This window comes from Babylonia areolata, chromosome 1 (assembly GCF_041734735.1).
Source record: "Babylonia areolata isolate BAREFJ2019XMU chromosome 1, ASM4173473v1, whole genome shotgun sequence".
NCBI classification, from domain to species: domain Eukaryota; kingdom Metazoa; phylum Mollusca; class Gastropoda; order Neogastropoda; family Buccinidae; genus Babylonia; species Babylonia areolata.
In genome coordinates, this window is record NC_134876.1 from 62,018,276 (window position 1) to 62,043,308 (window position 25,033).

Genomic DNA, 25,033 nt, shown 5'->3' on the forward strand with positions numbered 1-25,033 from the left:
GCAGATTCCTGACCAGCAGCGTAACCCAGGCCTTGAGGAGAAAAAAACCCGGTAAATAAATAATGGATAAATAGGCTGAGTGTGTGCGATGCCGTGCGAGTGTCACCCGCTGAGTGTGTGTGTGTGTGTGTGTGTGTGTGTGTGTGTGTATGTATGTATGTGTGTCACTGAGCCTCAGTGTGTCAGTGCAGAGTGTGCCAGTGCGGTGTGTGTGTGTGTGTGTGTGTGTGTGTGTGTGTGTGTGTGTGTGTGTCGGGGTGTGTGAATCACTGATGTTCTGTCGAGACGAGGGGAGCCTAGAGGGCGCGTAGTTGAGTTGGATGAAGTCAGCCGCTGTGTGAAATGTACACTGGCACTATACTCACCGACACGGAGGACCGTGACAATGTCTGAGGGGACTATGATTTTGATCCCGGACTCAATGTGTGTGTGTGTGTGTGTGTGTGTGTACGTGTACGTGTGTGTGAGTGTGAGTATGTGGGGGGTACTAGTGTGTCACTGTGTGTGTAGAATATGTGTGTGTGTGGTGTGTGTGTGTGTGTGTGTGTGTGTGTGTGCCTAAGTGCTTGCCCAGTAATAAGTGCATGGTGTGTGATCTGAATTTCGACGAACTGATTAAAGAAAAGAAAAAAAAAAGATTAAAGCTTATGAAAGAAAGAAAGGTGTCCTTATGTTCCATATTTAGAAACGATTAGAAAAATTATAATTTCTGACTCAACAGATATATATTTTTCGACGTTGTTCCTCTCTCTTTGTTGCTTCCAAACCAGAATCAATGCCAAGGCCGATCTATTTTCTTCCGGTTCAGCTTGTGACTTGCCATCACATGACCGTTTGACGCTCGGCTCATGTGACGAGAAAGTCTTGAAGGACGCATTCTTCTGTGGTTGTTTCTCAGTCTTTTCAGTACTTCATTATGAAAGTCCTATTGCTGCTTTCGTTCATTGCTATCGGTGAGTTACACATCAAGTTTCGATTTGTGTATTTAAAAATTTGTATCGAACGGAAAGCAAACAGGAACAGGCTTCTTCTTTTTCGTTGTTGAAGGCCCACAGGTTGATTATTCTGGCACCTAAAAGTGTGTGTGTTGTTTTGGCCTCCACAGCTACTTGGGGCAGGCAGTTCCAGTTTATGATAGTCCAAGACCATCCTGCTTCAAAATTCCTTAAAGTCTTCTTCTACTTCTTCTTTCCCTTGACTACCGCCATCATCATTGTGAAGATTCTGTAGACTATAAGGGGGGTTTACGTGTTTTTGAGGTTTCCTGAGGTAGATGTTGCTGGGCCAGGAGATGGGGGGTGTGGGGGAGGGGGGAGGTGTGTGTGTGTCCGGGGGGGGGGGGGGGGGGGGAGGTGATCAGATTCGGGATTTGAAGCCTTCCAGGGTTGGGCTGAGGGCAATCTCAGCAGGAAGGCTGTTCCAGTTTGTTATTGTTCGGGGAAAGAAAGATTTTTGTCTGTACAGCGTCCTGCAGTTGGAGAGGTGGTATGCTGCTGGGTGCGATCCTCGGGTCCCCGTGGATGCTGAAGGATTTTGAGAGGGCTTGTGGCATGTGTTGATGATAAGACTGCGGCTATGGAACTTATAAAAGTTAACCAGTCTTGTCTTTCTCCTTCGCTCTTTGAGGGGGGACCACTGAAGAGTATCCATCATGTCTGTCACACTGGATGTTTTCCTGTGTCGATGGGTCACTCAGCGAGCAGCCCGGCATTGTACTGCCTCAAGTTTCTTATTGTCCTTCTCTGTATAGGGGTCCCACACAGAGCTGGCATACTCCAGGGTTGGGCGGACCAGTGTTTGGTAGGCTTGCTGTTTGATGCGCTGGGAACCTACTTTCAGGTTCCGTCTGAGTAGGCCTAAGGTCTTGTTGGCTCGGTTGGAGACTTGGAGATGTGGGGGGTCCATCTAAGATCAGAAGTGATGGTGATGCCGAGGTATTTTGATTTGCTGACTACATCAAGGGTGTGGCCACAAAAGGTATACTTTGATGGTAGGGGGTCTCTCTTCCAGCTCACTCGCAGTGTCTGACATTTGTCTGGATGGAAGCTCATAAGCCACTTCTGCTCCCATTCTGCGAGGCAATCGAGATCCTTTTGTAGGGCTTGCTGGTCGCTGGTGGAGGAGATGGTTTTGTGGTACAGAGTATCATCAGCAAAGAGACGAGCAGTGGAGGACAGTCCAGTCGTCATGTCGTTGATGTAGAGCAGGAACAGGCAAGGCCCAAGAACAGAGCCTTGGGGGACTCCAGATTCTACAGGAACAGGACTGGAAGTGGCTCCATCCACCACTACAGACTGCTGTCTGTCTGATAGGAACTTCCTGATCCAGGTGTGTACTTTCTCTGTGATGCCAATGGAGTGGATCTTGTGGAGCAGGAGGGAGTGGCAGACTTTGTCGAACGCTTTGGAAAAGTCCATGATGAGAGCGTCTGTCTGTTTTCCGGCTTCAAGGTTTACTGAGAGCTCGTGGCATCCCCCAGGGGAGCCGATCTTGTTCGTTATTTTCATCAACGACCTCCCAGCCAGAGTAAAGAGCACTGTAAAAATGTTTGTGGACGACACCAGAGTGTTCAACAGAAGTGACACAGAGACGGGACCAAAAGATCTTCAGGATGACCTTGACCAACTCCAGCTCTGGTCTGACACGTGGCTGCTCAAGTTCCATCCACAGAAATGAAGCGTAATGAAACTGGGGGTCAGAAGTCAGAGGCAACATACAACATGACGAGCAAAAATGAGGAGGGCAACAGTACAAGGGTGACATTGAAAGAGACTGTAAGTGAAAAGGACCTGGGAGTGCTCATTGATGACAAACTGAGTTTTAAAGAGCATGTTGCACGGTCGACATCTAAAGCAAACAGAATGGTTGGACTTATAAGGCGATCGTTTGATTTTCTGACTGAGACAACTTTCGTTCAGCTGGACAAGAGCCTCATCCGACCACTGTTAGAATATGGCCACTGTGTCAGGCACCCGTTTCATAAAACACTATGCAGTGACATTGAGGATGTTCAGAGGCGAGCAACAAAACTCCTGGGCTCACTGAAAGAGAAGCCTTACCCTGAAAGACTGAGATTACTGGGGCTGCCAAGTTTGGAACACCGGAGGCTGAGAGGGGACATGATAGAGGTATTCAAATACCTCCATGGACATTATGATGTACAGAGGCCAGTATTCCAGCCGTCACTCATTGGAAACCTCAGAGGCAACGCCTTAAAGTTAAAGCTCCAGAAGAAATGCTTTCGTCTTGATGTCAGGGGGAACTACTTCTCAGAGTGGTGACACAGTGGAACAGTCTCCCAGACTCCGTGGTCCTGGCGCCGTCTGTCAAGGCCTTCAAGAGTGTCTGGATAAGCATTGGAGGGACCTACATGGTCTGTACAACCCGTCTTGCCAGAGTAACTGATTTGGTTTAGCCGCGCTCGCCACGCATGCAACCAATTCAGTGATAGTTTTGGAACACGAACAGGCCTCGGGAGAGGCCTAAATCGTTGATCGTCAAAGTCAAGTCAAGTCAAGTCAAGTTATCACAGAACCAACGCATTTCCGCAGTAACCAAACAGCAAATATCCTGGATTTGGTTTTTGCAAACAGATCTGATTTGGTCTATAATGTCTCGTATCATCCACCATCTCGTCACCATTCCAGTATTACCTTTGAAGTTGATCTTGGTCTTTCACTACCTGTTAAGTCAAAGGGCAAACATTACTTTCTTTTCTTTTCTTTTTTTTTAATAAAGGTGATTACGAAATAATGAGACATGAACTTGATGATGTAAACTGGAAAGAGACTTTGGAATCCAAATCTGTGGATGAGAGTTTGTTTGTATTACTGATAAATTAAAGGAATTACAGGAAAAGTGTTTATAATCTAAGGAATTTTTTATTGGGAGCAAAAGATACAAAAAGACTGGAATATCATCTGTTCTAGAAAAGATAAAATTGAAAAAAAGACATACAGCTGGTATAAAAAGTACAGGACGACAGAGAATTATAATGCTTTGCACGATGCACGTGCACGAAATCAGGTTAAATGGGCATTACGCAAGGTCACTAAAGAGAAAAAACTGTGTATTGCAAAAAATATTGAAAGTGACCCAAAGAATTTTTTTAATTACATTGCTTCACAAACTAAACCTAAACAGATAATTCCAAACCTAAACACACCTGTTGGAATTTTAACTGCAAATGACAGAGAAAAGGCAGAGGTCCTAAATGAGTTTTTCTCTAGTGTTTTTACAATAGAAGATGTCAACAAGATCCCTTCTTTTGAACCAAAGTGTAAGGTTTCAAGAGATAATGTTGAGGTTTCAGAAAAAAATGATAAGTGACAAACTTTTACATGCAAATGTAAATAAAGCCATTGGTTCTGATGGAATTCACCCTTATTTGTTAAATGAGTTACATAGCAGCTTAGCCATTCCCTTAAGGGGGGACACAGCAGTGCAAAAGGACCAAAATGATGATTTTTTATGATTTGGGTTTTTGATGGATTTTGATTCTTGAACATCTTGTCTATCATATGTGTAACGATCACTCAATCGGTGTCGTCAACACAAGAGCCCAAGTGGTGTGGAGACAGGCAACATTTATTTTACCTCCGCAAGTCCGTTAGTGCAAGGCATGCTGGGAAGGGCAATAACCTATGTGTGCAAGTTCAAAGTTAACCGGATCTAATACTATAATATCTCCATATCTCCCTTCCTTTGAGATTTGGTAAAATCAATTATCAGCATGCATAAAAGTAAAAAAAAATTTCTCAATCACATGCATGCATATTTTTTAAGTGTTCTAGAGTCCAACAGGGTTGATAAGAAATATTTCAATAACAAAACTTGCTGCTTGACTGTTCTTGTTGATTTGCTGCTTGTGTTCACATCTGATCTTCTTGTCTTGTTTCAAATAAACAAAATCATGCAATAATTTAAAAAAAAACAAAAAAACAATAACACTTGTCATGCATGCAATAAGTCTTCAGTCTTGAAAACGTGCAGGCTTCTTGATGACACGACCACTGCATGTAGTCTGGAGCCATTGTTCACCAGATGATGACTGGCTGGCTGGAACTGAAAATTGGCTGGTCATCACTGGAGATTGTCTGGGTGTAGACATCATAAAGCCACCGTCACTGTGAGGAGGGCTCTTGGTAGCACCTCCAGATGTGGGAATGTCTGGACGGCTGTTTTCATGGGACCTGGTTGCCACAGGACTGTTTCTTGTTGAAGGTCCATCTGCTCTGTGGCTGGTTACTGGGGTTTTGGGAGATGGAACTGTGTGGGTTGTTACTTGCGGGCCAATATGAGGAACTGAAGGATAATGGAATCCTACAACAGTTGTTGGGCTTTGCAGTAATTTCTTCTCAGACGTAACCTGACAGTTTCTGGTAAGCCTCAGGTGACATCTGTTTCTTCGGTACTGTCCCATGGATGTCTGGATGAGGTAAGATCTTGAGGTGATCTTCTCTTTGACGACTTCCGGGTTCTTCCACTGTTTCTCATGGTCTAGTTTCTGTAAGACGATGTCACCTGGCTGTAGTTCAGGAAGCTGGTGTGCACCATTTCTTCTGTTGAAGTTCAGCTGATTATGCTGCTTCTCTGCTGTCTCTGGATTCAACTGACACTCTGTCATAGAACTGGGGCTTGAGATTGGAACGACGCATTGGAAGAGTAGTTCTGATGTTCCTTCCATACATGAGTTCTGCTGGGCTTTTTCCTGTAGGTGATGTTGGTTTTGCATGATACGTCAGGAGTGCAAGTGTTTAGAATTTTTTTTTTTTTTTTTTTTTTTTAAAGAAGGAAAAACCTCATTTTTGAAATTGAATCTGTCTCAATGTTTTTGCATAGTGCAATGTCCATTTAAACAAAAGGTGTCAATTTCCAGTACAACTCCCCCGTGGGGATGCTGGGAGTCTTTCAGTATAATAGCATCCCTGCCTTCTGGAAATTCTGTGCTAGGAATTTCCTGTTTTCAATCACTCTCTTTGTTTCTGCCTTTTTTCTTTCTTCACTGTTGTCTCCTTTTTCTGCCTTCCCAGTCCATTCCTCTTTCTTTTTTCAAGCAAGCCTTGACACTTTTTTCTCTTTTCTGCAGTCTATGATGTATTGTATTGTATTGTTTTTCTCTTTTTTTGTCACAACAGATTTCTTTGTGTGAAGTTCGGGCTGCTCTCCCCAGGGAGAGCGCATTGCTACACTGAGTGTGCCTCCCATTTTTTCTGTATTTTTTCCTGCGTGCAGTTTTTTTAAATTTGTTTTTCCTATCAAAGTGGATTTTTCTGCAGAATTTTGCCAGGAACAACCCATTTGTTGCCATGGGTTCTTTTACATGCGCTAAGTAAGTGCATGCTGCACAAGTGACTTTGGTTTATCGTCTCATCCGAATGACTAGTGTCCAGACCACCACTCAAAATCTAGTGGAGGGGGAGAAAATGTTGGCGGCTGAGCAGTGATTCGAACCAGCGCACTCGGATTCTCTCGCTTCCTAGGCGGAGGCGTTACCTCTAGGCCATCGCTCCACGTACTATGTACTATCTGTTTTGCACTGGCGATTAGGTAGTAAGATGTAAACACTGGGATAGGCACTAGCTGCCCATTCTGCAGTGTTATTTGCCAATAATGACCTTTTTAATGTCTTTTTTTGTTTGGCTTTGAAATATTGTTTTTTTCCTTTTTTACGACTTTTTGTAATCTGGGGATGATAACTAATGTGGAATGGCTGGTGTCCTCAGCATGGCCTGGTCTTATTTGCCCTAAGAAACAAAATGGTTGTGATACTGTGTCATGAAGTGATGAACTGTGTTCTGTGGGTTTGTCTCCGTGTTTTTTTTGTAGATGCGACAGTTTTGTGTTAACGTGGTTGAGCATTTGTGCAGTCAGCTGAACTGTATAAGCAACATGAATTGAACTTCCAGTACAACAGAGAGCCTAGCAGATGATGCACAAGGATTGATGATTTTGATAGAATGTTTTCATAATGAATAATGTTCATCATCGCAAGTATTCATGCAGGATTAACATTGTGGTTATGATTGTGGTTTCTTGCTGACTGCATTATGTAAAGGAATGCACTCCTAATAAACTTTGATAATTTGGATTTGTACTCTGGGCAAGTTGTGTAGGAATGCTGATGAGCTTCCTTAGTGTGCTTTTGTTTGGTGGCCCGTTTTAGGGGGATTCGATTTCCATCCAGATCAAATTACTGTAAAACTGACAAGGTTTGGTAGATTATATTATCGCAGATGTGTCTTTGGGCATTTTTCTGCATTATGCAATTTATTGCAAAGTTAAACACAAAATAAATGGCAGTGAGCCATATATATGTAGGGTAGGGAATGGGAAAGTAATCTAAATGGGTTATGGAACAAGGGACTGAGATGTATGGTGTTAACAACAACAAAGGAAAGAGGTGCCATTCCCTGTTTGAAGATGCCAAAATAAACTCTGATGTGAATCGTATGAATAAGCATTGTGGGCAAAACAGCAAAGTCCTCATAAACTTTGGTCAATTTTTGAAACATATGTGCATATCAGTAATTCACCCACCATATTTTCATGTACATTTTTTAAAAATTCCACATGTCACAGTAATACAAATGAATTGAAGCAAATAAACTGAAATATTGTAATTTGTATGTAAAGTGTACAACAATCACCAGAATCTCAATTCAAAAGCATCTGTATTCTTAAACTATGAGGCAATATCCACAAGTTTCCTCTCAAGACAGAATGAGTAGTGATCACAATCTCTGCCAGTCATACAGAGGAGTGGAGGGGAAGAAAAGTGATAGCCTCGAAATAAGTCTTACTCTTAGTCTTATACATTATGAGGTAGCTTTCGAAATTGTGCATCAGTTATGTGTCAGTCATCTTCCTTGATTACCCATTAAATTTATTTTTCAGTATGTAGAAACCTGTTCAAATGCTGGATAGGATTTATCAGGCAATACTAAATTCTAATATTAATTAGAACATTAATATAAATTATAACATTGATATTAACATCTTTGATTCCACTTGTGAATACAAAGAAACATGTTAAAGTGTAGTATTTTATTTAAGTCGTTTTTACCCACCCTGTTGAATTTACAGAGGCCAACAACTGGTGCTATGGCTGTGGTCTTTTCCTCTTTCTAGATAACCAAGAATTGACAGAAATACATCAACTGGTTCTTCAACTACTGTCTAGTCTACAAGGAAAACGTTATAATAAAACTCACTTAAATTAAAATTAACAACAAAACAAAACTCCGTACTGTGAAAAAATAACAACTCTGGGTTGGTTTGATTGATGTGATGCAGCACATCGATGATTATAATCTTGCCTGAACAAAGTTTTGCATGTTCAGCACTGACACTGAATTGAAACTTTGAAAGTGAAATGTGGACCATGAACTTAAATATTTGTTCACAAGGAAGTACATATTCTCTCTGTCTCTCTGTTTCTGTCTGTCTCTCTCTTTCTCTCTCTCTCTAGCAAAGGTTATTATTTCACCCTGTCACATGCACACATACGTGCGCACACACACATACACACATACAGATATGACTTTGATGTATAATTTATCATCATCCTTTATATTTCAATTGCCAACAGCAACAGGTATATGGTGTCATAATCATCCGCGGTTGTTCAGGGGAAAAAAGTTCATTTTCATTTTATTACTAATTAGTTTGTAAAATTGATAGTTTATACATGTGTAGGTATAATATGAAATAATATAAAAAGTGAATCATTGTTCATGCTCGAAGGAATCTTTTTTCAGGCCAGTCTGCTTTGCAGCTTGAAAGCAGAAAGTGTACTTATGGTCCATCATACTGGTGCAGTCACATTGAGCATGCCAGAGAATGCAGCGCCGTGCAGCACTGTCTCTCCACAGTGTGGAAGGATCAGCTCCTGGGACTGACTGGCTCAGTGAGTTGATCAATGTTCAGTGTCTGTGTGTGTGTGTATGTGTGTGTGTGTGTGTGACTTTGTCAGTATGTGTGTGTGTGTATGTTAATGTGTGTGTGTGTGCATGTAAGAATGAGTGAATTGGCAACTGTGCTGTGTGTGTCTTTTTATCAATACTCCCCTTCCATACGTCCAATCCCTAACCCATTCTCCACCATATCCAATATATTATGAGCATACATGTATGAGTGTGTTAAAATGAGTGAATGTGTATGTCTTAATCACCCTGTGGTGATTAGACAGTAAATGGATAAACCAGTGAGAAGAAAGTGTGCAGTGAGAGTGTGTATCAATTTGGCATTTAGATTAAATACATGTGATGTGTGAATTGAAGTATTAAAAATAATTTTTACTGCACTGTTGAATACTTTTTCATTTAGATATACTTGTGTGATGAAACATCAGCTAAAACATGTTTTGTACAATAACTTCATTGGAATGTCACATGCAGAAAAGTCACATGCAGAAAAATAAAAGCTTGAACTGTTGTTGACTTTTTATGACCTGTGTATCTTGAATCTTCACGTAAATATTTGAACACTGACTCTCCCCCCCCCCCCTCTCTCTCTCTCTCTCTCTCTCTCTCTCTCACACACACACACACACACACACACACACACACACACACACACACACACACACACACACACACTGTCTCTCTTTCACCACACACACACACACACTCACACACACATCCAACAAAAATACCAAGGACAACAATACACCATGGCATTCTCATGACACTGCACCATACCAGACATGTTCAAACTTTATTAACAAATAACCTATATTACTCACAAGATCATAACATTCACAGCAGTTTTGCAGTGTCATGCTTATTCTGAGAAAAAGTAAAGAAATGTTTGTCATTTGATTTTCAGGCTGAAAGTTGCTACGATGTGATCAAGGTTCTTGATGATGTTCGTCATTCTGGTGTTGTAAGTATGCAGAATTATTTTCTCTTGAGTGTGTGTCTTTGTGTTTGTCAATGTAAATTAGTGTGACAGTAGACAGTGATGTACAATTATTACAAAAGTGTTTGGATGTGTGTGGTGGTTTCTTTCAACTCTTCCTATTTAGTTTTCCTGATCTCACATATATATCTCCTGTGATATGATTTTGCTTCACTGATTTTAGTATGTATTTTTGTTCTCTTATACATCATGTGATTTGTTTGTTTCTTTTTTGTTTAGAATATTATTTATATTATATATAGACCTGTGCATAAGAGAGTGGTAGGGAGGATGGGGAGAGAGACAAACTGAGATATTACGCCGGTGCTGATGAATACATTTCTTTACCAAGTGTAACGGAAACGACCAAACTGAGCATCCTGTGCTTCGAACGACAGTGAAATGCAGATTATTTACAGTATGTAGTCACTGAGAGAAAAATGATCAGTCCCCGCATGAGATAAATCATGAACCATGCACAAACCAGTCACAAAGATGATAAAAAAAAAAAGCCAGATACTTGTGGGTATTACCTTGAAACGGAGAACATGGCTTATAGTTTTAAAAAAAAAGGGCAGACGCAGGTTACTTAGTTTGATATGTAAACAACAGAAAAATAATCTACGGATTGGATGTGGCTATCAGATGCCTGAAAAGCTTATTTACGGATCAGATGTTGCCATCGGACGCCTGAAAGGCTTATTTACGGATCGGATGTCGCAGTTAGACACCAGAAAGACTATGAATTCCACATGACCTCTGATCTGTCTTGTGACACACAGAGGGCTGCAAGGAAATGTTAGGAAATTTTCATCATCAGAAATTATCATCATCATTATCATATTTCAGGAAATGAAAATGGTAAACCTTTTTCTTCTGTTGAAAGCTATCTCTGAGAGAGAGAGAGAGAGAGAGAGAGAGAGAGAGAGAGAGAGAGAGAGAGATGTAAATACTGCATGCCTCAAGCACTGAAAGGAATATATAAAATATGCACAAGTTTAAGCACTGTATGTAGTGGAAAATTAAAAAGAATGAACAAGGACTATTGGACGATGTGAAACAGATATAAGGGAGATAAACACAAGGGAAAAAATAGGAAAAGAAAAAAAAAAAGAAGAAGAAAAAAACAAATATTTACCAAAAACTTAAATCAGAATAGTCATAGCCTGCGGGCAACAAAGGTCCATAATCTAAATAAACAAATACATGTTAATTAGTAGAAATATCTTATACTGAAATGATGTTTGATAACAGATGTGTAACAATGCAACACAGGCTCAGGGACAGTGAAATTTATCACCCCTTTTTTCCATTTAACTAATCAGTTGTCTTCTGTTTAAAAGGTTGACATTCCACACATTGGATAAGTTGACCATTGCAAAAGTCGACTGGTTTTTTTGGGGGGTGGGGTGGGGGTTACCCAGGGGGTCGACTTTTTCACTTATCTGAGGTCAACTGTATATATTTTACAGCCAGATCTGCTGGAACAGTTGGCAGCAAACTGCATGAAAATGTCTGCTGACAAGCATTCATTGGTAAGTATTTTCTGTAGTTTGCTTTGAGAATGAGTGAGTGAGAGTATTGACCCAGTGGTGCTATTTTGAAACATTGAAAGCGACTGGATGAGATAGGGGTATGCATGCATCTGATCAGTCTGGACAAATTTGTGTTTTATTTGAAATAATTGAATTATTGCAGATGGGTAGACTATCCATAAAAGTGATAACTTCTGCTTCTTTTATTGTTTTATCCAACAGAGTTAGTGTATAGTTAGAAGTTTGATTTGTACATGGGAAAGTAGAAGCTGAACATTGTTTGAAACATTGATTTTCAACGTTTGAAGAATGTAAACACAGCAGTGAATATTCATAAAAACAAATACAACATGGATCTTATCACAGATATGCTACATTTAGTACATGACAAAAGTTACTGATCAGTTCTATGTAGTTCTCTGTGTGTGTTTGGGGTGTGTGGGTGGTGTGTGTTTGTGTGTGTGTATATTTCTTAATAAACAAAATTGAATTCTTTGCATACTGCTTGTGCTTTTTCTCCTGCGTTAGAATGAGAATGTGTGTAATTCACAATATATGTGTGTCCCTGCGTGTATGCTTCACAACAAATTAATGTTTTTTTGTTTTTTTTCTCAGTGCAAGACATTGGTGATGAAGTATGAGCATGAAGTGCTCCTTCTCCTTCAAAGTGACCTGGTAAGCTTCACACATAGGTAAAAAGATAAGTTATTGATCTGGCACATGTATTGTCATTGAGTCTGATTTCTTATGCAGTTAATGCAATAAGAACATGTGTTGATTTTTCAGTTAACATGCATTGGTCAAACTGAAAGTCTGTTTGGTGATAATTCTGACATTTCTGTCTCTTTTCCTCTTCATGTGTTAGCCATTTGGGTGGAGGTGGAGTGGGGTGGGGGGTTGAAAAAACAAAAACAAAAACAACTAGAGCAAAGGTGTTTTTTTTTTTTCTTTCTTTTTAAAATATAGATATAACAATCATTTGTTATTGTCACATTATGAATGTATTATATACATTTTTGACAATGATCAAATGGGTATTAGAATTGATCCTTTTTCTGTGTGTGTATGTGTAGCCCTCCCTAAATGTTGCTGCAGCTCTTGGTCTGTGTGACAGCTTCCCAGACTCTGTGCCCCATCCCCATGGGGAAAGTGAACAGGTAACTGGCATGTCTGTGGGTACTTTTTGAGAAACAAAACTGTTTCCTATTATATATTAGGAAGTTAACTGTTGGTATTAGGCAGATGAATAGTGATAATCTTGTTTTTTTTGTGTGTCATTTAATTTTGATAAAAACATGACAACATAATGTAATTTAGTCTTTTTGTATTATAAAAAAAACACACACACAAAAAAACAAAACAACAACAAAAAACAGCATGTGGCTGCTTTTTGCAAAATGACTGCTGTTGACAGACTTGGTCTTTTTATTTCATTTTTATAAATGTCATTTTAATTTGTTTTTCATTCCAAACAACCTTTAAAAAAAAAAAAGAAAAAAAAAAAAAAGAAATTGAGAAAGGAACCAGAACAGAATTATTAATCACACAACTTTTGATTTTCTGAAATCAGATAAGATGTATGTAAGATTTTATTCTTGATTGTGTCTGAAAAACAACCACCACCTTATAGTTAGATTGCACCTTTGGTTTTGCTGTTTAATTTTTCAACTCTTGATATAGTCATGTGTGATTGGCTGGGCTGTTAGCAACAAAGACAACTAAAATGAGCTTTGAAGCTTTATTGTGAATGTCTATGTACAGGCTGTGCAAGTGACTGGGGATTACTGCACTGACTGTCTGAAGTTCTTTGAAGATGTGCAGGAAATGCTGAACGATACTGAGGTGAGAGAGTGCAGCTCACATTGACAGTTATAGCCTCTATGTGTATTGATTTTGTTCAGTTTTTGTTTTGGTTGTATTTGGTTAGTCTGTTCTGTATCTGTATGAAAAAGAATTGATCAGTGGAAGTGATCCATACATTGGAAAGTGGTAACTGGTGCTAAAAAAAGAAGAAAAAGAGGAATGTTGCCAATTCATCGATACTGACGGGCACAATAGCCGAGTGGTTAAAGCGTTGGACTTTCAGTCTGAGGGTCCCAGGTTCAGATCTCGGTAATGGTGCATGGTGGGTAAAGGGTGGAGATTTTTCCGCTCTCCCAGGTCAACATATGTGCAGACCTGTCTGTGCCTGAACCCCCTTCGTGTGTATATGCAAGCAGAAGATCAAATGCTTATGTTAAAGATCCTGTAATCCATGTCAGCGTTTATTGGGTTATGGAAGCAAGAACATACCCAGCATGCACACCTTTGAAAATGGAGTATGGCTGCCTACATGGCAGGGTAAAAATGGTCATGCACATAAAAGCCCACTGGTGTACATATGATTGAACATGGGAGTTGCAGCCTACAAACAAAGAAGAAGAAGAATAGATTTTGAAGATGAAAAAGTAGAAATAGGGGGATACTTGGAGTGCGATCAAACATGAAGGAAACAGCATTTGCCTGACCCTATCTAATAAAAATGAAGTAAACTGTATTTGCCAGCTCTTATTCTGGATATAACACGGGTCTTATTGGTATTGAGATGAGGGGATGCTAATTTATCTTACTTCATATTTTGAACATCGTAAGCCCAGAGGAAGCTGTAGGATTCAGTTGTCTGTTTCTTTTATTGATCTGTGTGCAAGTTGATAGGAATTGGCAAGCAGCAATGTTTTAAAATTTTGCACAACAGTTTCTCATTTTAGTATCTTTTGGATCTGATTGACTAGAAAAATGTGAGGGAAAAAGTCATAAATTAAGCACTATGAAAGAAAGAAAGAAAAAAAAGAATTGTGTTCCATAATCTGCAAGCAGCTGAGGTGAAAAAAGAAAGGAGAAATATGTGAGTCGTGACAATTAACCACGTGTTTGCTTTTGTGCAGGAAAGGATTGCAGAAAAGTTGAAGGAAAAAGTTTGCACCAAACTTGGTTTTTTTGAGAAACTGGTAAGGTATTCACATACATTGTTGAGAATTTCCTTATTCTGATGCAGGGAAGTTTGTATTAGTTTGTGACAAAACCACATCACCTTTTGTTTGTTTTTTCCTTTTCTTGGATTTAGAAACAAATGTTTTTTCAACAATTTAAAAGTAAATCCTTTGATCCCCACTCAAGATGGAAGGGGAATCTTGCTGAAGATTATTTATTGATCTGTCTGGGTGCAGGTATGTGTGCATAAATGCCTGTATCTGCTCTTTAACGTTCTTTCTCATGTACATGCAACGTGCACACACTACATATACATGCACTAAGTACACTTATGTACCTGTAGTTGCACTTGTACTCACTTATATGTGTATGCTTATACGGACATGTATGTACACAAACATGCACACGCACACGCACACCCTCCCTATAAATGGAAAACATATCTACATACAGGTGTTTCTTCACTCTACTGGAGGAATGCAGTCACATATACTTGCACACATGCATCTGTTGTATTCATCAGTATGCCTTTTGACCAGCACAATTTTTATGAAATGATATATATATTATGTGTGTGCATGATAGTGCGTGTGTGCATGAAAGGTGGGGTGTGTGTGGAGGTTAACCCTTTAGTGTGAGATGCAGCATTGTGTGATTCCCCTTTCCTGTTACTGGCACTTACCTACCATTCTGTTCTGACTTGCAGTGCAACGAAACGGTTGACACGTACACAAATTTCATCATCACCATCCTTCAACAGCAGTTGGTAAGGATCTGCATATGAGCAGAATATGCTTTTAGAAAAAAAAAAAAATCTTTTCATCTTCCAATGAATATATATTCTTTTAATTGTACTTGATGAAACCAGGTGAGTGTTACTTTGAGTGGTATAACTAATGCTTATGGTAGCATGCAGTCAAACAGTAAGCAACATTGATAAATAAAAAAACCCACCTGTTTTTGTCAAAATAAATTTGCGTTACTTATAGGTGAATCACTGAAAGTGTTTCATCTGCATTGACTTCTTTTGTAGAAAAAAATGAACACCCCCCCCCCCCCCCCAACCGGCAATGCTTCTTTCATTTTCATTTTTGCATTCATCCTTCCTTGCTTTCCTATTTTCCTTTCATTTTTATCCTATCTTTCTTGTGTATTAATCAGGTTGATGCAAATTATACTGTTATTTTGTGTAATTGATTAACTTTTGAAATTAAATGTCATATGTAGAATTTTTGATTAAATAGAAACAAAAAAGTCATGGCTCCAAAATCTTCAAAAAGGTTGCTCAAATGATAAAAACAATACTTGTCATAATTGTTGTGGTTGAATGTGAACAGTACTTATTAAGTTCTTTGTTGATGAGCAAGAGCATGCAAAAAATAGTGAATATGTTTGTGTGTGGATTTATGTGTGCATGATGCATGTTCATCTGTTTCGGTGCTTCAGAATGCACAGGACATGTGCTTCCTGATAAGATTCTGCAAGAATGTGACCCATGCTGAAGAAGATGTTGCTGCTAAGGTATGTAACAAAATTAGGATATTTGTCTATAACAGAAAAAGGCATGTTGAAATTCCTGCAAACATTGACCATATCAGTAATAAACATCATGCTCATACTCTTGTTATTTGCAGACAATCAAGAATCAAATCAAATTGAAATACTTTATCAATCCACATGGAAATTCATTTGTACAATCACAGGATTGTTATAAACGCATGTATGAACTATGATATGATCAGGCACACCATGGAAATATATTGAAACTAGTCAAATAAAACATAAATCTACAATGATTGTCAACAGGCGAAAACCAGACGCACACACACATGCACGCACGCACACTCACAAAGTTAAGACAATAAATTGTCGCACTTCATTATGTACAAATGAGCATCCAGTAAATAAATCCTTGTATACATCAGTAAAATGTATACACATGCATACACACACACATAGAGACACACAGATGCACATATGCATGCACACACAACATCTAACACACCAATACATCCATGTAAAATCTGTGAATGCTAAAAGTCACTCACCCAGCAGCACACACCCCTCGTCCAACCTCCATCATTCCCCATGACCTACCAAACAGAAACTATAAACAAGATTCAAGATTCTGCACTTTGCACTCACTGCTGGTGAAGCATGGGGGGTGCAGTTTCACAGTCCTGTCAGTGAGATTGTTTTGTGGTTTGATTGTATGCTTGAATGGCTGTGGGTAGGAAGGAATTCATGTAATGTAACATGATGTTCTTGAATGTAGAACCGTAAACCTGTCACTTCTGTCCTAGTGTCTACTACTTATGCCTTCATGTAATGGATATGCCTCATCTGTCAAAACTGGCTGGAGTCTGTCACTGATGTCAGTCAGTTTCTTATTGTACATGTCTCTGAAAGTGTCGTGTCTACCCATCACCTCACCTGCTTTCTTAATTACTTTAAAAAATTTTTTTTTTTTAATCTGTCTTTGTCATGTTTAGTCAAGTTTCCATGCCAAGTGAAGTTCAAATGGTGTGCTGGGTATGAACTGTCAGCTGAGTGAGGTAGTTTTTTTTATTTTGTTTTCTTCATTCGTTGTGACAGGTGTGTGTTGAAGTGTAGCACTTTAAAAAAAAAATCATTCCAAGATAAAGCAATTCAAATTATCTGGATGATAGATACTGGTAAGATCTTTCCATTACAACTGTTTGTGTAGACATGGTCTCCCTCCCTGTCTGTCTCTTTCCTCTTTGGCTGTGTCTAGCACTGGCACATACACACTCTCCTTCTCATGTCCTCAGTCTGTCTGATGTGTCCCATCAAGCAACGCAAAATGAAACAGTAGGCAGTGTGCAGCACACAACTGTGACCATTATTCATCATGTCTGATGGATGAACAAGGGGTCCAGATCAGAGTGTAATGACTTACTAGCTGATACCCATAAGGTCAAATCATTAAGAGCTTGGGTCTTAGTTCAGTGAAGGTTGTGTTGTTTGAGGGGGTGAATCCTGGATGTCTGTCTGGAGGGCCATCTGGCATTCCAAGGGGGAGTCTTGACTGTGTGAAGGAGAGTGAAGTCCAGGCTGTACTTACGGTGTTTGGATGAGGGAAGTCTTGCTCTATGAAGGGGTTGAAGTCCTAGGGCCCATGGGACTGAGTCTGGGGACTTTGTACCCCATGGTTAGGCATAATACAACCAAGCCATGTTTGAATCTTTGATGTGGCCCATTTTGGGAGTGGCTGCTTGCAGGTGTTGGAAACTTTCTTTGCAGTTTGCATGTGGAGGTCACAAACCTGGAGAGTCCCCAAGGGATGAAATAACCATTGATTGGTTTGTTTGCAGTCAACACTGTACCTCCCCTTGGGGGGCCTAAAGAGAATTCCAACAAAATGGGCTTGTACAAAACGTAGCAATGTCAGAAAAATGATACAAAATGAATGTAAACCAACAGAAACATGACACATTGCACTTTGATAAAGGGAACGTAACCATGATACAGTACATACTCCTGTGTGTTAATTGCTTATGGTTACATTCCACTGTAACATAATTTACTGACAATCAGAACACAATCATAAATTGTATGTGTATTGTATTCTAGTTACATGCCTGATGTAGTTATTAAAAGTAGTTTGTTTGTTTTTTCAATCTCAGTCTTCTTACATATACACCCATTTTCTTCATTACAACTTTCCACTGTCACTCCTTGCTGCGAGCTGGCTGAAGAGACTGGTGTTGAATTGATAGCTGGAGATAAATTTTGGTACAGAATCAGAGCAGGAGATTCATTCCTGACATTATCACATTGATTATTCAGATGTGAGATCTTTTGGATGCATTTTGACTTCCTTACATCAGAATCACCCATGGAGGATTTATTTCTGGCACCCATGATTTCACTTTGCTGCCAGGCACAACTGTATTCTCAGACAGTATTCTTAAACAGTTTGTTTGGAATTGGTGAAACATTTTATTCCTCTTCTATGATATGCGATCAGGAGAAGCCCTGAAACACTCAGAGAAACTTCACAAGAACCTGAGCAGCCCCTTGAGCCCAGCCTGCATGAGAGGATTAGACTTCAGATTATTCTGATGCCTGACTTTGGTCTATCAGTCCTTGTGATGTGCTGACAGAGCATGGTTTCCCCATTTCCTGTGCAGGCAAAGCTTCACGCTCTGGAATGTGACGTGTGTCACAACATTGCCAAGGATCTTCAGAATGTTCTCAGAGACACTGCCTTGCAGGTAAATACCACTGAGGAAGAGTGAGAATCCTAATCATTGTGTTCATGACACTAACAGCAGCATTCATTTCTGCCTTAGTGTCCATGTGATGTTGATGCCCATCAAAAGTCATTGAGCTTTTTTGTTAGAATTTTCAATATTGTTGAGGCACTTTTCAAAAAAGAAGTTCTTTTTATAAAAACGAATTGTGTTGTTAAAGAAACCTTTTTTGCATGTGTGTGTTTGTTGATCTACAGTGTATAAAGCAACAGTCTTATATCTTATCACCTCTAAATAGATACACTTGCAGACCGAAAAGAAACAGTAACACTCTGTGGGCCGACAGTCTTCCCCAGGAAGAGCAGCCTGAATTTCACATGAACAGTCTGTTATGTTGTGACAAGAAAGTAGTGCCATGCCACGCCCTACCATGAATGCCACACCTTTCTGTGTCACACTGCACAGTGCAGTGAAGGGCACAACAATGTGATGCAGCGCTATACAGTAATGCAAATTATTTGAAGTGATGTTGATTTTTCACTGATGTTCACCTGTTTTTGATTTGCACTGGAACTTCAAACAGTGAAATTAATTCAGAAGCATATGGTTATTACCTGTGCATAGAAAAAAATAGTTTGATGAATATTTAAGATGAACTTTGTTGTTTTTTGTGAGAGATGTAATGGTTCATTATATTTCATGTTGCAGTTTAACAGGTCTGGAAACCAAAGCATGTTGTTTGTTTCAGAATGAAATCATTTCTGAGCTGGAGAACAAAGTGTGCCCATTGCTGCCTGGAGACCTTGGCACTCAGGTGAAGAGGCTTTTGGATTGTGATTTTATTTATTAACAGATTGGTCTAAAACTTGGCATGATGACAGGAGATAGATTAAACTTTAAGAGAATTCATGTTTCGTGTCAAACTAAAAGATAGCAAACAAACACACTGAAAACAGCTCATCATTGATGAGAAGTGCTGAGCAGATTTAACTTTTAAGCTGTGTGCCTTTTATACCAAGGAATCAAAGAGAGCCAGAGTTGCCGTACTGATGAATATGTTTTGGTTGTAGCATTGTTTATGTTATGTTTTGGATATTCTAACTGATTAAGGCACCATGTTATTTAGCTGTGCACAAGCTGATAGGAAACACGAGAAAATTCAGAAAAACAAGGAAAATGCTTTACAGTGTAAGTGGTACACGGTCAACATTGACAGACCTCTGTGTTTATTTCAAATATTGAGACCCTTGTCTTTGTATTTTTGGTTCTGCCCTGGTCCAGCATTCACACAGAGACACACTTACACACTTACACACACACACACACACACACACACAAGAAAAATAAAAGCTCAAGGAAAGTTATCCTGATGCTGTAGATATTTTCTGACATTTGTATGTGCGAGTTGATGAAGGCAAGGGTTAACTTCTGAAAAATTGTGAACTATGTATATGAAGATTTAAAAAATAGATGCATGTATGAAAGTTCTGCAGTGCTCATTTTCTTCTCTGTCGTTATATTTTAACTTTGTAATTTGGTATAAAAAAACAACAGTTTAGCTGAACATGTGTACAACGTTCCTTAGGTACTGGCATCAGAAATCCTTTTTCAGATCTTGTCTAAAGACTTAAGTTTTCAAAGACAGTGTATTTAGAATAAGAAAAATGTGTGTAGCTCTCAATTGTTATATGAGCTAAGTATATGCTTCCTGCGTGGGAAAAGAACTTTATTCTGAAAGCCTATGAAATTCACCAAGACCTAAGTCAGAATTATCAGAATTACTTTATGCTTACTTTACCTGTTTAAACTGCATTGAAAATGTGCATTTTACACTGTCCATTTTAAAAATAATGCGCTTATTTGTTTATCCTTTCACTTCCGACCGCAGATATAGCTGCGGTTTGGGAGTAACTGCATAATCAGATGTCCAGCCACGCTTTGCATAAGCTTACCTCCCTTGCAAATGGCGACTGCCTTGATGAGTGTTCGAAGCAATTTCTTGGGAAGTTTTGACTTGATTTTGATGCGTTTTTTGTGTATTTTATAAAGCAAAAAGCTGTTCAGCTTGTTGACATGGCTGCTTGAATGTTCAGTATAGAAGAGACAGCTAGAATTTTGTTTGTTTTGCCATGCAACATCGACAATAGTAACTACGAAAACGTGATAGAAAAAGAAAGTAATGTTGTTGTTGATCAACTGAAGTGATTCTGGTTATCCTGATGATGGTTACACACTGTAAAATTGATCAACAGGAAGGGGGCAGGATCGTGTCAGAAGTGGGTATAGAAAAGACCCAATATTTTGGCTTGAAACCTTCATTTGGGGGGTTTCATCTAGTTTGAAACCCTCCAGATGAAAGCTACAAGCTGAAATATTGTTTCCAGTGTGTGGGATTTTTTTGTTTTTTGTAATATTGTGTGATAGTGTTTGTGGGTGTTTGGGTGGAAGGGTGTGTGTGGGGTGTATGTGAGTGGTTATGTTTAAAACGACATGACAGTGCAGGAAACAACATAACTGCACTTGGTTATTGTATATAATACATTTGCTAATATTTAAGTACAGTTTCCACCTGTGAAATAAACAAACTTGATTTTTTTTTTTTTCTAAAAATCCAAGTTATCTTCCCCAGATTGAGAGTTATCTCACCCTGTCAACATTGAAGTTATGATGATTATATTCTCCTTTTATATACTTTTGAGCATAATTTTAGTTTTTATTACATTTTTTTTAGAGATTGGTGATTATTTTGCCAAAATGATAGATAGTTCCGAAAGTTAAAGGGTTAAGTGTTCACCAGAAATTGTATTGGCTAAAGGTTTGATCAGTCAATGATAAAAAGAGTTCAGAGATGTCTCAGTGTTCACATGATCAGTGTCTCTCTCATGACTTGAGTGGATAGCATATGGATTTAGAAATTAGAAAATGATAATGCTGTCTGCAACAGACAGATCAGTTACATGTCCCAAAATGCATCGGATTAAACACACACATGCACATGTATACACATGCACGCACGCACTGGCAAACACATGCGCACACACATACACATATTTTTATAAAATGAAAGTGAGCTAATTGCCATGTGATCAGTATTCAGCTTTTTCTTTTCTCCTTTCAGTGCAAGACCTACGTGTCCCAGTATGGGCCCATGGTATTCCAGGTGTTGGTGGCTGAGCTGGTATGCACTGAACTGCTACTTTCCCTTGTTTCTGCCTTCTTTCTCTCATCTCTCATTATTCTAACTGAAAATTTTGAATGTGAAAGCACCACTTTGGACCTCTCTTCATTATTATGTGTTATGTGATATTGTGTTCATTTGTTTAGAATTTGGAAAGTTAACCCTTTCACCGCCATGGTCGCATTTCGGCACCAGCTAGGTAAAGCACCCATGTCACTGAAATGCAACTAGTTGATGGGCCTTTTGTGCGTTAGCCTAATGCTCTTAATTTTCAGTGGTAGGATTGGCCATTTTTTTTCTACACATCACAGGGGAATCCCCAGCTATTCTTAGACACCATCTTTTCTGTGGTTCCTGCACAAGGTTAATTTGCACTCTAAACTGACTGGCGGTGAAAGGGTTAATTTTAAGGTATATAGAAATTTCAAAGCATCTGTGATGATCTCTGTTCATGGTTATATAATGTACTCTCATTCTAGTATTATTAAGCAATATTACTTTAGAATTTTGAATGTTAATTTTAAGATTTAGAAAAAAGAAAAAGAAATTAATCACTTGTAATACTTGGTGTGTAATAACGAAATATATGAAAATACTTGGTGTTTAATAAAGGAATATATAATTGATATGCACATATATCTAATTATGATTATATATATATATATATATATATATATATATATATATATATATGTATATATATATTGCAGGATTAATATATAATGTACACAATTTTGCAGGACCCCACGACCATCTGTCAGTCACTTGGTTTCTGCAATGCCACCAAGAGGGAGGAGAAGCTGACAATGGTGCCATTGGGTGAGGCAGTGACTGCAGTACGTGTGCAGGCGCCTGAACCAAATGACAACATACAGTTGGGGCCACTGTGTTATCTCTGTGAAGAAGTCATGGAGCGTGTGGCTGCCATGATCGGAAACAATGCAACAGAGGTATTGATTGAGATGGGGGGGGGGGTTGTGTGTGTATGTGTGTTTATTTTCATATTTACATAGACTCTGAATGCTGAGTGCTATCAGATGTATTGACACTGGCCTGGTTATTGCAAGATGACCTTATCTTCAGGTTATCAGGTACTATCAGTATTCATCATATATCAGTACAGCAGATTAAAAATGGTTGATGATCTTGACTCAAAGGTTGATGCTGTGGTCTTTTGTTATTTGTCAAACCCATCTGGATGGTGATCAGATAGGATGTCTGCCTAATAATATTCTGGAAGATGGGAGTCTTGGGGTGGGGGTGGGGGTAATCCTTTTCCAGGTAGTGGGTATTAGTGGCTTTATCAGTTGCTGTGTATACTTGCTAAATGTTTATGTAGTTTTTTACATTAATTGATTAAACATGATCTGTTATAATATGGTATGAAGTGCATATTTATTCTTCAAGTGAATTGTTAAGAGGTGACAAATTAAGTTGACAATTTTTTTCAATGATTCACATTTACTGTGTATGCCTTGTTAGCTCTTTTCATATGGTATTCAAGTAAGATTGAGGTCACTTATGTAAGATCCGGTATGAGATATTGGGGATGGGGTGGGGGAGGGGGAGTTATTGACAGCATATGTAAAAGTAAGGTATAATCTATGAAATAGGTGTATCACTAAGGCTGTGTTTCTTGCTTTCTACTTCTAGGCAGAAATTATAGCAGCTGTGGAGAAGGTGTGCACTTTGATGCCCTCAGAGGAGGAGGAATGTAAAGCCTTGATTGATGAGTATGGCTTACGGATTATCAAGCTGCTGGAGCGCATGGCACCCAACCTTGTGTGCACTGCTCTGAATCTTTGCAGTGTTGACCAGCCTGTGCATGGTGAGTTGGCTGTGTTGTGTGGCACACTGGTGTGTACATGTCGTGTGTGTGTGTGTTTCCATCGTGAGTTGCTGTGTTCTGTGGCACACTGGTGTGTACACATCATGTGTGAGTATTTTTCATGGGGAGTTGTCTGTGTTGTCTGTATTGGTGTGCACATGTTGTGTGTGTGAATATTTTGATTGAGTTGGCTGTGTTCTGTGGCACACTGGTGTGTACATGTCATGTGTGTGAGTATTTCCATTGTGAGTTGACTGTGTTCTGTGGCACACTGGTGTGTACATGTCGTGTGTGTGTGTATTTCCATTGTGAGTTGGCTGTGTTCAGTGGCACACTGGTGTGTACATGTCGTGTGTGTGAGTATTTCCATTGTGAGTTGACTGTGTTCTGTGGCACACTGGTGTGTACATGTCGTGTGTGTGTGTATTTCCATTGTGAGTTGGCTGTGTTCAGTGGCACACTGGTGTGTACATGTCGTGTGTGTGAATATTTCCATTGTGAGTTGGCTGTGTTCTGTGGCACACTGGTGTGTACATGTGTGTGTGAGTATTTCCATTGTGAGTTGGCTGTGTTCAGTGGCACACTGGTGTGTACATGTGTGTGTGAGTATTTCCATTGTGAGTTGGCAGTGTTCTGTGGCACACTGGTGTGTACACATTGTGTGTGAGAGTATTTCCATCGTGAGTTTGCTGCATTCTGTGGCACACTGGTGTGTACACATGGTTTGTAAGAGTATTTCCGTTGTGATTTGGCTGTGTTCTGTGGCACACTGCTGCGTACACGTTATGTGTGAGAGTATTTCCATTTTACATGGATTTCTGTATCAGCATTTTGGCGATTTGAAAAAAAACCAAGTCCAGTCCATACCTTCCTTTTCTGCTAAGAACATGCAGATCAAGAATTGGTCTTCCTGGAAAGTGAGTATGACTGCAGGGGTAAAAACAGTCCTACACGTAAAAGCACACTCATGTATACAAGAGAATGTGGGAGTCGCAGCCCACGAACAAAGAAGAAGAAGAATCAGAAATGCCACCATGGACAAATATCTTCCCACTGATCACGGATTGTGAAAAGATTTCATTATGAATATGAAACCATGTGTTGCATTGTTCACAGGTTGTGTGAGTAGTGTTTGTGTTTTGCAGTGGTTGACCCAGTGCCTGTGAAGGGTGACCAGGAGTGCATGGTGTGTGAAACAGTGGTGGCCTATGTCAAGTCATTCCTCAACAACCCTGACAATGTGAAAACCATTGAAGAGGCCTTGGATGAAGTCTGCAACTTTGTGCCAGCCAGCTACAAAACTATGGCATGTAGATTTATCATTTTACACTGAGTAAAAAGCGTACACAGAAATAACTTTATTTTACAGAAGTTTATCGGAAAATGAATCAGTGTTTATTGTACT

At 39.4% G+C, this 25,033-nt stretch overlaps 1 protein-coding gene across 1 annotated transcript in view; it reads left to right on the forward strand.

The window, feature by feature from the left end:
* The first annotated feature begins 796 nt into the window (after nt 1–796).
* LOC143285069 (prosaposin-like) overlaps nt 797–25,033 on the forward strand; it is a 30,333-nt gene continuing 6,096 nt past the window's right edge. Inside the window, exons 1-16 of the mRNA XM_076592264.1 lie at nt 797–953; nt 8,760–8,908; nt 9,829–9,885; nt 11,373–11,435; nt 12,051–12,110; nt 12,509–12,592; nt 13,197–13,277; nt 14,360–14,422; nt 15,112–15,171; nt 15,852–15,926; nt 18,560–18,643; nt 19,371–19,436; nt 21,741–21,800; nt 22,541–22,750; nt 23,454–23,628; nt 24,774–24,934. Coding sequence (XP_076448379.1) covers nt 917–953; nt 8,760–8,908; nt 9,829–9,885; nt 11,373–11,435; nt 12,051–12,110; nt 12,509–12,592; nt 13,197–13,277; nt 14,360–14,422; nt 15,112–15,171; nt 15,852–15,926; nt 18,560–18,643; nt 19,371–19,436; nt 21,741–21,800; nt 22,541–22,750; nt 23,454–23,628; nt 24,774–24,934 — 1,485 coding nt within the window. The 5' untranslated portion in view covers nt 797–916. The remainder of the gene's footprint in view (nt 954–8,759; nt 8,909–9,828; nt 9,886–11,372; nt 11,436–12,050; nt 12,111–12,508; nt 12,593–13,196; nt 13,278–14,359; nt 14,423–15,111; nt 15,172–15,851; nt 15,927–18,559; nt 18,644–19,370; nt 19,437–21,740; nt 21,801–22,540; nt 22,751–23,453; nt 23,629–24,773; nt 24,935–25,033) is intronic.